This window comes from Monomorium pharaonis, chromosome 1 (genome assembly GCF_013373865.1).
Source record: "Monomorium pharaonis isolate MP-MQ-018 chromosome 1, ASM1337386v2, whole genome shotgun sequence".
NCBI classification, from domain to species: Eukaryota; Metazoa; Arthropoda; class Insecta; order Hymenoptera; family Formicidae; genus Monomorium; species Monomorium pharaonis.
In genome coordinates, this window is record NC_050467.1 from 31,833,100 (window position 1) to 31,850,365 (window position 17,266).

At 40.6% G+C, this 17,266-nt stretch overlaps 2 protein-coding genes across 2 annotated transcripts; both read left to right on the forward strand.

Annotated features, from left to right (window-relative positions):
* The first annotated feature begins 1,970 nt into the window (after nt 1–1,970).
* On the forward strand, nt 1,971–3,152 carry LOC118647342. The gene is made up of 2 exons (XM_036292112.1): nt 1,971–2,814; nt 2,878–3,152. The coding sequence occupies exons 1-2, from the start codon at nt 2,648–2,650 to the stop codon at nt 3,128–3,130; spliced, it is 420 nt and encodes a 139-aa protein (XP_036148005.1). The 5' UTR covers nt 1,971–2,647; the 3' UTR covers nt 3,131–3,152.
* On the forward strand, nt 3,152–6,537 carry LOC118647341 (zinc finger BED domain-containing protein 4-like). The gene is made up of 2 exons (XM_036292102.1): nt 3,152–3,236; nt 3,320–6,537. Exons 1-2 carry the CDS (start codon nt 3,224–3,226, stop codon nt 4,408–4,410), a joined length of 1,104 nt encoding a protein of 367 aa, XP_036147995.1. The 5' UTR covers nt 3,152–3,223; the 3' UTR covers nt 4,411–6,537.
* Nucleotides 6,538–17,266: the final 10,729 nt, after the last annotated feature.

Consider the following 17,266-nt stretch of genomic DNA (forward strand, 5'->3'; position numbering starts at 1 on the left):
GTCTCGACGTATGAGTTTCCATGCTCACATCCGGTTCATTCATTCTACCTTCGTCACTGTCGTTCGATGTCATCTTCAGGCTGTAGTACTGTGATGTCCCACCGTATTCCTTATCAATCGGGCTTACGTTTAACGTCACGCCTCTTGTGCTTGTATTTTCGCGTACTTTTCCGCTTCTCGTTTTCTCTTCGTTTTTTCTTCGGTGATACGTCCGAATTTTTACTGGCGTCGCTCATTTTGTCGCGCTCTTATATCACTTTTCTTCTTTCCTTTTTTAACTTCACGTGTTGCGGTAACTTTAAGTTTAACCGACTTTAATCCGAGTGTCCTTGCTCACTCTTCTTCGCGTTTCATTTCTATCACTCCTACTGTGATCTTTAATGTAATCCTTGTTTGGATTTTATTCGTAAACTTAAGCTTTTCGTCGCGGTTGGTACGTTCGGTTGTGACCGTACGAATTATAACATTTATTTAAAGCTTAGGAAACTTGGGATAATCTTACGAATTTCTGTTGTAACGGTCGCCAGGTCGGTGTTTGTCCCCGCCGCCAGGGTGTGGCCTCGCCCTTAAGCGTAGGTGGTATTTCCGCAAGTTCCTTTATAATCAGCTTTGGACGTCTCGCCGCTCTCGAGGATGTCCTCTAGGTGTGCTGTGGGGATGTCCCGGGATGATGCAACAGGTCGCTGTGATGGCTGTTGCCACGCGGTATCATAAGATGGCCGCTGTCGAATGGACTCGCCCATGCGTTGTGTTGGGAATAATAACGACACGACACATACACAATACTCTGCTTTATTGCTATTATAGCATTTCACAAGCTCACACACACGCGTGCACGATCGGCAGACGGATAATTAACGTGCGGCTTGATTACTTACGCAAGGGTCGTGCCTCTCGCATGACAACGTCCTTCGTGTTTACGATGCGTGTTTTTAACGCGCACGCACGAATTACGCGGAAAATCACTGCCCGGAGTGTTTACGGAATTGTTATGCACGTATTCACTTCACGTACTTCCGTGTTAGACTCGCGCGTTTTATTCGAGTCTCGAATACGCGGGAACGCGTTCTCGCACCACGTCCTCCCGTGTCGAGAGCTCTAGGCAGACTTTAGGGATGGGCGATGTTTATCGATTAATCGAAATAACCGATAGTTTTTTCTCAATTAATCGATGTTTTCAGCCGATTTATTTTTGCTCGATTTAATCGATGTTCGATTATTTTGTCTCAACATCGATAACCGATTTTTTAAATTTATTATTAGAGATGCATCCAGGACCTGGGGCTTGATTCTTGAATTCATTTGCAAGAGAAACGTATTCGCAAATTCTGTTCTTACAGAAAAGTTGAAAATTTATTGGCTATCGTATGGCTTTTAACCAATAAACTTGCAACTTTTCTGTTAGAGCGGGTATTTGCGCATACGTTTTCTTGCGAATGAATTCAAGAATCGAGCCCCTGGTCTATAATAAGGCCGGATCTACAATAGGTGTAATAAGTCTTAAGCCCTAAGGAATTAACCAATTATATTCGTTTATTCTTCTCATATTCGGTTATAATTGGTCAATTTCTTATGGCATAAGGCTTACTACACCTATTATAGATCCGGCCTTAGAGCCTAAACACAATGCCAGGCAACAAGCAATAAGAACAGAAATAATGAAAGAGAGAAAAGAAAGAGAGAAATGATCTTCTCTCTTTCTCTCTTTCTTTATTTCCTATTTTTATTGCCTGTTGCCTGGCATTGTGTGATGGCCTTAAAATGATGCCTTTTCACGCTGACGCTTGACGCTCATTTTCAGCGTCAAAAGACATCACGTGACTAAAAATAAAGACACCCATTCGTCAATTATATGGTCTGTTCTTTCTAGCTGCACTGTTGCACTGGTGCAATAAGTTAGAATGAGAAAAAATATACTTGTCTTACTTTAACTTATTGCACCAGTGCAACAGTGCAGCTAGAAAGAACAGACCAATAGTCACGTGATGTCTTTTGACGCTAAAAATGAGCGTCAAGCGTCAGCGTGAAAAGGCACCTTAACTCTGACCGTCGGTTCATCTAACCGTGTGGTTGGTGAAATTGGCCCGTGTTTATAAGTTAACATGCGTAATTTATGAAACTTAGTTACGTTACACCTATAAACCATTTTAAAAGATACACATAATATATTATGCTTGAAAATTTACAAAATCTGGCAATTATTTTTAATTACTTATTTTTCCAGATAATAATAAAGAGATATATTTACACATGCAGGATATGGTAGATTTTAAAGAAATTAATAAGTTCAGAAATACAAAAATGGAAATTGAATTAATAAATAAGAATTATGACATTAATTGTAATGATCATAATTCTGATGACATTGAGTATGTATATTGCAAAACAAAATTTTATCATAAACTTTTATTTCTCTGAGAACTAGTTGTTTGGTTTTAAGCAGGATTTAAACATATGTCTATCTTTATCTTTTTCTTTAATAAATAACTAAGATATGACAGACATATTTAAGTCTTACTTTAAATTAAAATGAAGTTTATTTTGTGTAACCAGGCTTAAGTTTTATTCATGAAAATTATTTATCAATATTGTTTCTAGTGATCCATGTGAAATAGAAGAACTGTCTTTAGAGTCTTGTTCAGAATATATGGTCTCAAATGCTACTGTAGACATTTCAAATTGTAAACAAATTAAGGATATATTATCACATCACTCAAAAGATGCAGAAAACAACATGCTTCACACTGTGGATATTCAATCTAAGAAAACAACTAATAATCAATCAAAAATACTTAATAAAGAAGAAACGAAACGGTATGTCTTCAATTATTTTTTATATAAAAATTGTTTTTTTTTTATTTTTTTGTTAATTTACAGATTAAAACAAGTAAGTCTTGTTTGGAAATATTTTGAAAAAGATTTAAAGAATTTAACTGCTCGTTGTATCTTGTGCAATAAAAGTATTAAACATTGTGGGAATACCTCAAACATGAAGCAACATTTAACTAGAAAACATGAAATATTATGGTCTGCTAATCATAGAAAAAATGACACTAATAGTGTTCAATCAGATACTAATATACTTGACAAAACTAAAGAAAAGAAAATCTATAATAAGGTAATAAATTAAAACGGCAATTAAAGAATAAATAATCAATTTCATCATAATTAAAACATTTTGTAGACAAAAGAAACAAAAATTAAAGATGCATTTGACCGAGAAATGTCTTTCATGGGTATGTCTTAAATTATTACTTAAAATATATTTACACATTTTATTGTAAATTTCAGAATTAAAAATTCTGTTTTATTGTTCTAGATAGTGGTTGTAAATCTGATAGAATCACAAATACTATTTTATACATGCTTGCAGTTGATAAAATGCCACTATCAGCAGTCGAAAATAAAGGTTTTAAAAAATTAATGAAAACAATTGTGCCTCTGTATAAAGTTCCAAGCAGGAGGACAGTAACTAGACTGCTTGAAGATCGATATAAGACATTAAAAAATAATTTTATAGCTAAAATCGACGGAGCTATTTGTTACAGTCTTACTTGTGATAATTGGACTGACATTACTAATCAAAGTTACCTTGGTGTGACTATTCACTATCTAACAGATGAATTAAAAATGAAGAGTGGCTGTATTGGTGTTTTCCCTTTATACAAAAATCATACTGCTGAATATCTCGCAAAATCTTTAAATACAATTATCAAAGAATTTAAATTAAATTGTTCAAAAATTACAGCGATTATCACAGACAGTGCAGCAAACATAAAACTGGCGATAGAAAAAACAGTGGGAAAGTATAAACATTTAGCTTGTTTTGCGCATATTTTGTCGCATCTTGTACCGGACGCATTAACCAGCATGTCTGATGCTCAAGAAATTATTCATAAAGTAAAAAAGATTGTCACCACTGTAAGGAAAAGCATTGTTGCATCAGATGAACTAAAAAACTTACAGCTTCGTGATGGAAAAACAGAAGGAACTGTATTAAGATTCATACGAGACGTTCCAACGCGTTGGAATTCTACACTATATATGTTAGACAGATTTCTTGAGTTAGAAAAGTATGTTTACCCTGTGATACTAAAATGTGAGAAACCTTTGGATATGTTAAGACATGACGAAATCAAAACATTAAAAGAAATGATATCTATTATGAGACCAATCGAACGTGCTATCACAGAAATTAGTGGAGAAGCATATCCAACGTGTAGTATTATTATCCCTCTAGTGCGTTGTATGAATGTTACAATTTATTTTAACAAACCTGATACACAAATTGGAATTACATTTAAAGAAAAATTACAATCGGCAATCAACAATCGATGTAAAAATTTTGAAAATAATAAAATAATGAGCATTGCAACCATACTGGATCCTCGTTTTAAAAAATTACTTTGAAAAATCTTTAGCCGCTGCAACTGCAGTACAGCATATTGAATCGGATTTAAAAAAATATAGAACATTGAAAGATCTACAAATAGATAGAGAGTTAAATACTGAAATTACTGTTAGGCAATACAGTAATTTATGGGATTTTCACGACAATTTAGTAGCCAAAAATAATAACTGTACAGAAGAATTAAATGAAGTGAAACAATATTTAAAGCAACCCATTATTGATCGAAAAGAAGATCCATTTGAATATTGGAAATCCATGAATCATATTTTTCCATCTTTATATCATGAAGCAGTGAGATACATTAGTACATTGGGTACTTCAGTTCCATCAGAAAGAATCTTCTCTCAAGCTGGTGATATAAAAAATGATGACCGAAGTAGATTAACCGGCGAACATTTAAATATGTTATTATTTCTCAGTTCGCTTACTGACGAAGATTGGGCGTTGGAATAAAAGTATAATAAAATTTTCCACTGGAGGGGAAAACTAATTCCATTAATTGAGTAAAAATTTGTTATTCATCAGATTTAAGAATAAGTTTTTAACTTGTTTGCAATTAATATTAAGAATATAAGTTTTTAACTTGTGTGCAATTTATGCTAAACGTATTATATGTGTTATATTGTTTTAAGATTAAAATAATACATAAGTTTGTTTAAACACTGAGCAAAATATAGATTAGCTCGTAAATATTAATACCGTTATTATTTCTTAGGTCGCTTATTATCAAAGACTGAATATTAAAATAAACATAATCTTAATTTTTTTATCTCAGTAATATATTTTGTCGATGACATAGTTCTATTAAATAATTTTAAATATATTATTTCTAATGTATTTGTTGTTTCATTAATTAAATACTGTATAAAATACATGTCTTGTTAAAACATTGCATCTGTTCTTTAATTCTTAAATTTTTATTAATTCCATATTTATTTCAAATAATCTAAAAACATCGTAAGATTACATTAAATATTTTATTAAATATTGGATATTGTGGCGACATAAATCGATAGTCACCACACTAAGCGCCTAACAACCGCGCAACCCGTCTGACACAGTAAGAATTTCGACTGTAAGAAAAGTGAAGTGCGCGCGGACGCCACCAGAGGCCATCTTATCTCAAGAGTAAGATGACGACTTCTGGGCTTTATAAGGAGCACGGGAAGACGGACGAATCACTCTTTGCGTACTCGCACTCGAGTCTCTTTTTGGCTGATACGAAGATATTACCATCTCTCGTATACAACGCTAGAGAGCACGCTGGCTACCAAGGAGCAGCCGTGGGACCCCGCAGTTGCTGTGATCTCACCATTACGGAGGACCAGACCGCCGAGGGTACTATTGGCCGCCGACGACCCACGGATTTGGCGCTATACTTCACCCAGGTACCTGCTGCCGGATTTATTAGAAAGCCTGGCAAGGGAGACCAGCACCCGAGGTACCCAGACGGAGGACACGACCTGGGAGAATCGAGCGACGCAGACCATCGCCCTACCAGCGACAAGAGACCACGGTACGCAACACGAAGGCAGCAGCACGGGTCAGGCCAAGACGCCAACGGGAACCAGCCAAATCCGTGACAAGCCGACAGGACGCCTTCACAGGGAGAAACACGCTACCAAGAGGAAGGAAAAACGATCTTCCAAGAAGAGGAGAGCCGCGGACAACCAGGTTCCGGAGATAACGTCCACACTATCCCTGGACGAAAATAACAACGCCAGTGGAGTACGAGTGACAAAGACACAACCACCAATAGCGTGGAGACCGCGGGAGGCTTAATACCAGCACTACCGGCCCTTGTCAGGGCCACCAAATAAATCACAAACACAAAGACTCTGTACAAATAAGAGATACATACAAAATAAATTATTTATTTAAGGGGAAACCTGTGTACTTCTCTTCACGCATCATATTCCTCTGCGTACAATTAACTGCGAGCGAACAACACGCCCACAGATATCATTTGTAAAATATTAAATGTAAGTGTGAATCTCTCATAAGACTAATTAATACACATTTGTCACACAATACATTTTTCAAGCTTGTTAACTGACTATGAAAAGAAAATGATAAAAATAGACAATTATAAGGTTTTGATTAATAAAATTACAAAATATAATAAACCTTTGTTTATTTTTGCTACATTATTTATGTTATTTTTGTTATTTTATTTTTTTAATACATAATCATTATTAATGTTAACTAATTTATGTGTTTTTCTTAAAAATTTTAACGATTAATCGATAAATCGATTTTTTTTTTCGTATATAATCGATGTCGTTTCAATGTTTTTTTCTTTAATCGATGTTTTAAACATCGATGTATTTTTGAACATCGCCCATCCCTAGCAGACTTTTCTTAGCTCTCGCTGACGATCGCAACGTTCTCGCGTTCACTCGCCACCCGGCGCCCTCCGATTGGCGCTTTCAGTTGATTCTGATATCTTCGTCCAATCGGGAAGCGTCGAGTGGTTATCTTTCTCTCACACTCGGTCGCTCCTTGTCGGCATTTCCGGATCGCCTGCGCGTAATAATACTAAGGTGGATTTCCAGCGTCGATTCCGGTACGTTCCTGGTTCATCCCATGTATCAACCAATGGGGTGAAATTAATGCGCTGTTTGCGCTAAACATGAAATTAATAATTTTAATCAATTAGAGCGTTATTACGCTTACGAAATGATTACGCCCATTCATAGGACGTGCAATAAAATGCACTTAATGCGAATTTAATAATCTTAAGCCGGAATCGGTGCTATATTAATCAACGCGTTTTAATAATGTTAATAATGTAAAATAATAATGAAATATATATTTTATATGCGAATTTATCGCTTCCGGTCGCAATCATTATCAACTCTACTCGGAGATGTGCTCGTACACATGGTATGTTACAATCACGTACGCGGGCGTTATCTCATCGACGGAAAGTGTTATGAATATTGAATATCGCGTCGCGGCCCATTCTATACATATATAATAGGTGACTGCACTCGGAATTGACAGGATTACGCGCTGGTCTTCGTGCAAACGATGCCGTTGTCGCTGGTCCATCGCTCGACCATGGGGAACATAACCCCACCTGTCAGTCGGTGTACGACGGGTTGCCTCTCCGGTAGGCGCTCGGCGCTCGCTCGGCTGGCTTGCGCGGCTCGGCGAATGACTCGACCTTTGTTATCAAATGAAAATAAAGATTTTATCGTCGAATTATTATTCTAGTCGGAGAATTATTGCGTGAATCATATGATATTTATAAAAGAAAGTTATATTAGCTACGCATTGTATTTATATTTTCTATGTAGCATTTTAACACTGTTATACGCATTTCGCGTGTACAATATATATTTAAACAACGGTATCGGCCCTTTTGGCTCACAACAAAACTTATGAATATATTTATCGGTTAATATGTATAAAATAAACTTAACATTACGCGCGGCATTCACACTCGCACACACCATGCTCGCGTCGCGATTCGCGGTCGCGGATCGTGCTCTCTGCCGTTCGCGCTTACATGAAACGAAAATAAACCTTTTATTAATACAAATATAAACTTAATCTAAAGTTCAACGAATTGCGACGCCTGGGGCAATTCGTTGTCGTCGTCGGACGGCTCATTGACAGCTCCCGCTGGCTCGGAGACGGTGATCCTGAACTCTGCGTCCCTCGGCCCGTTCGTCGGTGTCGTCGGATGTCGGTGGTGGGGATCGGCTGACTCGGCCGTCGGTGATGACTCACGTCGCCTCGGGCTCGGAATCGGGCGATTCTCGGGTAATGCCTCGGCGGTCCCTCCGATCTCCTCGGGGTGACGGCTCGTCGGTCGCCTCTCCTCCATGCTGGTGATGGCCACAGCCAGGTCACGGACCGTAGCAGCGCCGAGTATCGGTGGCGGCTGTACGGTACCTTGATGATATCGGTCGTGGTCTTCGGTTGTCGCGTAGCTCGCTCGTTACCTCCGGTGTGTCGTTATTCGCGGTTGACACCTTTGACTATCGTATATCGTATTTGACTCGCAGTTTTTATCTCCGATGCTTGTTATCGCGTCGTCGCTCGCGGTCGTTACGTCCGATGTCCGTTTGACTCGCGGTCGCTACTCCCTACGCTCGGACACTCGCGTCGATACCCCCACGCTCGGACACTTTCGTGGAACGCGGTTGGTACCTCCGTCGAGTCATGTCGCGTGTTCGCTCGCGGTCCTTACCTTCGATGTCTCTACTCGCGTCTAACATATCCGTCGCTCGCGGTTGTTACCTCCGGTCTACGAAATTCGCTTCGCTCGAATCTACCTCCTCTCTACCCCTTTCAAGTCGCGCTTGACACTTGTGGTCGTACTTGTCGCGGTTGTTCTCCTCGTCGCGTTCGCGTTTCACGGTCGTTACCTCCGACTCGCTTTTAACAACGCTATCTAAGAAAATTGACGTGCGGTCGGCATCCCCAATGGCCTAACTCGCCGTCTATTCCACCTTCTTTCTCACACTTTACTCACTCGCGTATTCGCTATGCTAACGCTTTGTTTTATTATCGCGCGTCGAACGGTTTCGATTTTAATCGTTTGTTCACTTGCGCACTCACGTAGTTTCGCGATTGTTAACAACGTCGATGAATAGCTGTATGGAGAAAAGTTATTAAACATACAAATATTATGCAACAATTTATGTAATGCAATAACAATGTATATATATATATATATATATATATATATATATATATATATATCTGAATGCTCGTGCGTACATGTGACTTTCGCTTGTTACGCACTGTGAATCGGATTCGCTCTACGATTCGCCTTTCTTTGTGTAGGAACTATCCCACTAAATAACCAATAAGTCCGCTGAGTTGTTTACACTCAACTTCCCTTGTCGCGTCTATTTTCGGAACGCTACAGCTATCTGAGAGCTGTTTGTTTTCTATCTCGCTCTATCGCGATTGTCTCGCTTTACTTCGTTACGCTTCACTGCGTTATGCCGACAAAGAAACTTTGATCTCTCGGCTTCTCTTATCACTTCTCAACTTTATCGTAACCACTCTTTATTACCTTCGGGCTTCACAAAACCTTTGCTCGCCCTACTCGCGTCTCAACGTTGTGCGTATTCTATTATTCTGAGATCGTTTTCTGCTCATCACACGCTACTGTTACTTTCGCAAGATTGTTTACACGCGTTATTTACTTCGCGGTTCTCACGACTAAACTGTATCTTGAAACGTGATTTGAAATGAAAATCGTTATCTCTCTCTCGCACTTAACTTCTTCTTTATCGCGTATCTCTTCGCTATTTCTATCTCTCCTCTGAGTTCCAAACTCAATAACTCGATGTTTTTAATTTGACGAATTTAATTCAATCGATATATCTTTCTTCGCGTTATTCAATTTCGCATATCTCCCTTTCTTTTCGCGTTATTCTATTTCGCGTATTTTTCTTTCAATCGGCCTTTCGCTCGAATATTGTTTCTTCGCGCTTTTATTTTTGCGTTAATAATTCTCTCTATTTTATCTCTACTCTATCTTCCTTTCTATTACCCGTCGGAAACTGTCTCCTGCAATCAAGCTAACTTCCGTGTTTGTGGAAAGATTTTCGTCACGCGTCAAAAGATTTTCGCGATTCTCTCTTATTAAACACGATTGTACGAGTTTTGCCGTCGCTTCGAGATCTCTGTTATCCTTGTAGGGTTTCGCGCTTTGAGAAATTTCACTGACAAGCGGTTTGCTATGCCACTCGTATGAAAATCTCGTGCTCGCGTCTTAACAACTACTATTTCTTCAAATATCTCATCGACATGCGATTTGCGTTGTCGCTCGTATGAAATATGCGTGCTCGCGCTTACTCGCTATCATGCACTACTATTCGCTTATACGCGCCTTGCGCCTACCGTCGGGAGAATTCGTATAACTTCCCGTGACTCTAACTTACTCGCGTTTGCCGTCAGAAAGTATTCTCGGCGTTTTTATGCCGTACGCTTCGAACTTACGCTTATTTCGCGTTTTTTCGCTTACTTTATTTAACTGTCGTGAAGCTAACTCGACTCTTAATTATTTACGCCATTCGCGTCTGCCGTCGGAATATTATCTCGACTCTATCTATTCTTTATACCTTTTCGCGCTTGCCGTCGGAATGTTACATCGACATGTAATACTCACTCACGCTATATGCGCTTGCCGTCGGAACTCTATCTCGACGTATAACATTAAATTACGCCTTTCGCGTTTGCCGTCGGAACTCTAACTCGACGTATAATCTTAAATTACGCTTATCGCGTCTGCCGTCGGAACTCTATCTCGACGTATAATATTAATAAATCACACAACTTCTCGTTTCCACGCTATTTCGCTGTGATCGCGGCCTGTTTAGTTCGTGTCGCTGAATTTACTTCCTGACACTGGCTCGCTTCGTATCAACTTACGCGTCGCGCTTTCGCAAGTTACACTTACTTCGCGTTTCGGCTTTCCTCACTTTCGCGCTAACTCGCTGTGATTGCGGCCTGTTTAATTCGTGTCGCTGAATTTACTTCCTGACACTGGCTCGCTTTGTACCAACTTACGCGTCGCGCTCTCGCAAGTATCGCCTACTACAACGTCTCGGCTTTGTTTATCGATTCACACGCGTTACACTCGCGCTTCGATAACACTGCTCACTTCCGTCTCGATGGTATGGGGTTTATCGCGCTCTCTAGCCTATAACCGACAAACACTCGCGTGGTTCCGTCGCGTTTCTCCGTCTCGCATCGAAAAAACTACAACGTTAACGCTTGTACGTGTCCTGTCACGGTCGTCATTCTCGGTGTCTCGACTTTTAGAAAATCAAGTACCGGTTCTTCCCGAAAGTTGTTTTGCCGCGTTTTGTCTCCGAACTTCGTTTCCGCAGATGCCGGGAATCGGCACGTCTCCCGTGAGAAGGTTTTTATCACGCACCGGCTCGAATCAGTTACGACGATCTTACGATAAATCACCCTTCGCACCGACTTCGTCCGTTGAGCGTGTATTATCACTGTAGCCGGACGGTTCGCATGAGATAACGAAGTTCACGGAAATCTTAGGTTTTCGCGTGATTTCTTAAGTTACTCACTCGTGCTGTCTTGGTCGCCAGGTCGGTTTCACCTATGACACCGCCAAGGTTATTGCCGGTCAGCTTCGTTGCCTGTCCTTTCGCCCTGTCCGCCTGCGTCGTATTCCGCGTCTCTTTGTGCGTCGGATGCCGCCTTGGCGTGGGAGGTGGGGAGAATGGTAGTGGCGTCGTGAATAATCACTTCCGTGTTGCGTAATAATAACAACGAGTATATTTCCCACTGTTTACAACACTGCGTCTCTCTTTACGAGAAGACGGTCGCTCACTCACACTCAATCACTCACTCTCACTCTCGCTCGCGCTATTCGGTTTACGTAACGTTTCGTTACACGTCCTTGTCGAAGGACAAACACGTCCGCGTATCGCGTCGCGTTAATTACAATAATCGCGAATTAATCACGATTTCGGCGGAAAACGGGATTACGAATAATCGATCTTCTCACTCGCGTACGTCGCTATTGCGTGGTTATACGTATCAAATGAATGGAATGTTCCCGGAGATTCAAGTGTTGTCATCGAGACACGTCCGCCGCGTTCGCTGTCTCCACCCGAACTCTCGTTACAACGCGCTCACCGCCAGTGGTGCAAGATCGTGGGATTTCTCGCGCACGCGCAGTAACGCCAGTCCGAACAGCCACTCAGTAGCGTACGTATTCTTTTAAAGAGAATGGTATTATTAGGATTTTTACAGGAAAGTATAGGAATCATATATAGGAAACGTATAGGAAATGTAAAAAATAGGACAAAAATCTTTATCAATAAAATAATACGGCATATAAATACTAATAATAAAGTTTATTAAGTGCGTCTGCAGCCGACTTATTTCATGAATATCAACATTTGTTGCATGGGTAAGGGAAACTGCAGAAAACCTTACCAATATTCCAAAACAAATATATTTACATATAAATATTTATCAATATATAATATATAATTAAAATATTAATATAACAAACATTTCAACAAAGCAATTAAATAATTTTTTGTGTAATTTTTAATAAAAGTATATAAATTGTAATTTAAGAAATGAATTAAATATGTTATTTTAAATAAATAAGGATATCTTAAATAATAAATTAAATAAAATTATTTTAATAACAAAAACATTATTTTGCATTTTCTTTGGTCTAAAATCTTTGGCTCCTGGAGTTTTTGGTTTCTGTAATTTCTGGAATCTTCAGCTTTTTGAATCTTGAAAAGTAGTAAAAATTTCCTGAAACTTAAAATCGGATTAATAATTTCCTCTCCTCAAATTATCTTCCTTATAAATCAATATCAAATAAAAATAAAATTTTTCTAGAAAAATAGAATGTAGAAAAAAATATTGTCTACATATTAAACTCTTAAGTAGAAAAATAATATTGCACATATATGAGAGTAGGAATATTGCACTACATTAATTAAAAATTACGAACTAAACTTATTACTACTGAAAGAATTGCACTCTCTAATTGCACTGTAAAAAATTTATATACATTACACATACTAGAGATATTTATTAAGAATAAAAAGAGTACTTATTGTCAAATAATAATAAATAGGCAAAACAAATAAGATACAAAGTAATAATTAAAGTATTAGAAACATTAGTATTAACATTAAAGATTACAACATATTATGATGAAAATTATTATTAAAAAATGTCAGTTAAATTTTAATATCTAAAATGAATTTGTAAATTTAAATTATATTAAGTGTGTTTTTAAAATATTTAAGTACATATTTAAAATTTATCCTCATCTTCATCCTGTATATCATTGTTAATATCAGAATATAAATTTTGAGAATTATGTAATTTTAAATGTTTTTGTTCAACTTTAAACGTATAACAATCTATATTTCGAGCTTGAAAACTTGATCTTACTTTACAAATAGCATTAAGATTATCAATACTCACACTTGTCAGTCGATTTCTCTTTTTATTCTTAACATCCGTAACAATAGAAAATATTCTTTCAGCTTCAGCATTAGAATGGGGAAGTGAAAGAACTGCATGTACTAATTTTTCTAAATTCGGAAACATTGGTTCATCACTAAAATTTTTGGTTTCAAAAATTTTCATCCACATATCATCTACTTGTTACTCGTGAGGAGCGGCATCCGCCACCGACTGGCCCCGGCGTACGCTCCTCACTGCAACCCCGTCGAACGCACGAACCGTATCATTAAAACGATGATGGCGCAATACGTCCGTCGGAATCACCGTGCGTGGGATGAGCATATCGGGGAATTCCAGTTCGCGTATAACACCGCACGACACGACGCCACGGGCTACTCGCCCGCGTTCCTTCTCTACGGGCGCGAATTACGGCGACCCACCGAGCCCACCACCGAGGGGCGAACTTCGCGACACTCCCTACAGCAACGCTTGCAGGAAGCGTACGAGCTCGTGCGAATCAAGACCGCACGCGCCTTCCAACACCAGGAAAAATATTACAATCTACGCCGCCGCGACTGGCGACCGAAAATAGGAGAGTGGGTGTGGAAGCGTGACCACCCCCTCTCCAAACGCGCGGACGCGTTTAATGCCAAATTAGCGCCAAAATTCATTGGACCCTTGGAGGTGCGTCGCATCGTCTCCCCCGTTATAGTTGATCTGCGAGGATCGAACGGAAAATGGTACCGGCACATACATACACAGGATTTAAAGGTCGCCGACCCTCCGCAAGCAGCCGTCACCGAAGATGTAAACACATCTGAGGAATAAGAGACAACGACCCAATAACAAAAACGACCGAAAAAGAAAGAAAAGAGGGGGCCCCGCAGAGCTGTACCGGAGGCGCGAAACAGAGAGCATCTCACTTCGCTCGAAACAATGGACCGAGACGAGATCCTCGCTGCGATAAATGCATTCCTGGAGGAGCCTGAGGGATACGATCCGGCGCAACCCGGATTTGACCGACTCAGCGCCAACACCGCACCACCGCCACCAGAACCACCCGCACCCAAGGTCGCACTGGTAGGCTACCGGAAGGGACGGTTAGTACAGCCGTCGGACCGGCGGAATACGGAGAAAAACGCCTGGCTCACCGAACCACCACCGACCAGGCCACGGCGACCACCAGCAACCACGCCACCACCTCCGCGTCCGACCCTGGAGCCTGTGCGGGTGTATGGTCCGGCTCCTCCACCGCTCCTCGTCGAGGTAGCACCGGGGATCACCGTGGACGTACCGCACTTTGCAGTTCACGTCAGCCGCCAGTATAAAGCCCGCCTAGGCAACCGTCGCTGGCATCTACGCTTCGACCGCGTAGGCCGACTACGCTCCTGTAAGGAGAAATCTTATGCCTCCACAGCGGGGCCATAGGCGCCTCGAATGCAGGCGCTATCTAACGGGGGGGGGGGGGTGATGTAACGAACCTCCCGTCCGCCGGCACCACCAACCGCGCGCGGCCCGGCCGAACATCCGCCGGACCGCACAAACGGGCACCGGCCCGTCCTAATCATCCGCATTAAAAGCGTCGAGACGAGACATCGTCTCCGCTCCGCGTATTTCCCCGCACGCTCCCAACCTCCACGGGGGGGGGGGGGAGCAAGTGCGGGGAGACCCGAAGATCCGCGAGGATCCCCGATCCTCCACCCGAGCGGGTATAAAAAGCCGCTCCGGTGGAGGCTGCGACACTTCTCGCTCCAACCGTACGCTGGATCCCGATTCCGACCAGAGTACGATCCTGAGAAGCTTCCTGCGACCGGCAAATAGGGTAGAGTGTTCTCCGCCTTAACCGAGAGCTCTCGGTACCGCTCGCACTCCAGATCCTAGTCGTCTCCGTAGCAGAGGGTAGAGCGTACTTCGCCTTCGCCGAGAGTTCTCGGCTACGGACTTTCCTTAGTCGCCCGATCACCAGATTCGAACGCAACGGGGGTGGAGAGCTCTCCGCCTCCCTCGAGAGATCTCGAGATCGACCAGGTGTTTCCTCAAAAACCACAAAGAAATCATCACGCCGCGTAAACACCCCGCGCTTCGCGCCGCACACCGCGCACCACCGGTCTCGAGGCACCGGCAGTTACCACCCGCCATACCGCTCGCCTCACCGCGCCACGAAGCACCGTTTCGCGCGCCAGGGCATTGCCCACCGGCCCGCACACCGCGCACCGCGATCATCACCGAGCGAAACGCACACACGACGGCAAAACAGCTGTTTTGCCCGCGACACGAGAACCTACATACACACACACACACGCACACACACCACACTTGTAAATAGCACCTTCCGTCACACGACTCGTTATACATACCGACACACCATCGTCTGTAAATCACCTGTATATAATTGCGAAACATTGAAATATATCTATTCTTTATTTCGGAAGAAAACTGCGTCTATTGTCTCAGGGACCTTCTCACACCCGATCCCAGCAGACTAAGCCCGCGTGGGAAATACGGTCCGTTACAACAATATCCCGAACGCGTCGCTTTAATTCACAAACGAGTTCGCTTCTCCTTCCTCTTACTTGTTCACAGAAAATATTTACATGTCCCGAACGCGTCGCTTCATTCACAAACGAGTTCGTGTTTTGAGGTTATGAAACCTGTCAACGGAAATATTCTTGATTCCGTATACAAAGATTCGCTTACTCGCATTCAGCGAATTTATTAAAATATTACGCGTATTCGCGTTAACTAATTTTAATGCACGTCGCTTTAGCTTTTGTTTATTCGCGAATAATCTTGCGAAAGCCTGTCGCGCACGCACGTATCACTAGTAACAATTTGTTGTCGCGGTATGCTTTCCGCGGGAAAGAACAAAGACTCGACTTGTTGCTACGCACGCTAAGACTTTAGGCGCGAAAGTCGTTCTTACCCAGATAGCACAAGGACATCCAGTGTAGATACTGGTCCGTCGGACATTCGATGGACGTCCATAGGATATACGTTTGGCACAACTTTGTACGTTCATAGAAAGTCCTTTAATGGACATCCATGGGATATAAGTTTGTCACAATTTCGGACATTCATAGAAAGTCCGAAATAAACCAAATTTTGAACCTATTATGGTTTGATTATTTCTTTTGGGCCTTTTTTAATTAAAGAGCTTGCTGCAATAGTGGGTTAATCCAAATTTTGTAAAAATCATCGACATAAAGCATGGACTGCGCATTTCCTGCAAAAAGCTCTTGAAAAGTGTCCGGCAGAAAAACAAAGAGGAGACATGGTCCGGGTCAATTTCTTTCTCTGTCTAGCGCCTATTATGCTACTGGTTAGACAGAGCCCTAATTTACACCGAGCACTTGGTACGCGTATCAAGTAATGAATTTAAGCTGATCAGCCAATGATTAAACACATTCACTAGTTATTTACTATTTGATACGCGTACCAAGTGCTCGGTGTAAAGATCAGAGACAGCGCTTGACTCAGACCAATTGCTGTATCTCTCTTTTGGTCGGAAAAAGAAACAAAAAAAAACCGAAAAAAAAGAAAAAAAAGAAAAAGAAACGAAAATGAAAAAGAAACAATAATATATTATAACAAATATTTAAAAAAATACCAATAATTAATAATGTTAATAATAAATAAAAAAATAATACATATTATTTCATATTACATATTTCATATTCTATCTAAAAGTAGAACAATTAAAATAAACCTTTTAAAAATAAAAAATAATATAATTTATTATTATTTATAAATTAATGTTAATTAGAAATATTGTAAATAATACATATATATATATATAATTTACAATATTTCTTTTAGATTACATAATAAAAATAATAAAGATAAATTATATAAAAGTAAGATCCAAGTGCGGACATAAATCAGATATTGAGCATAGGACGTTCTGAATAGAACATC

What these genes read in the sequence shown, in the direction of transcription:
- LOC118647342 (XM_036292112.1), top strand. Translation starts at nt 2,648, where the DNA reads ATGGTCTCAAATGCTACTGTAGACATTTCAAATTGTAAACAAATTAAG. An exon ending in AATAAAGAAGAAACGAAACG is followed by an intron (nt 2,815 to 2,877) that starts GTATGTCTTCAA and finishes GTTAATTTACAG; the next exon opens with ATTAAAACAAGTAAGTCTTG.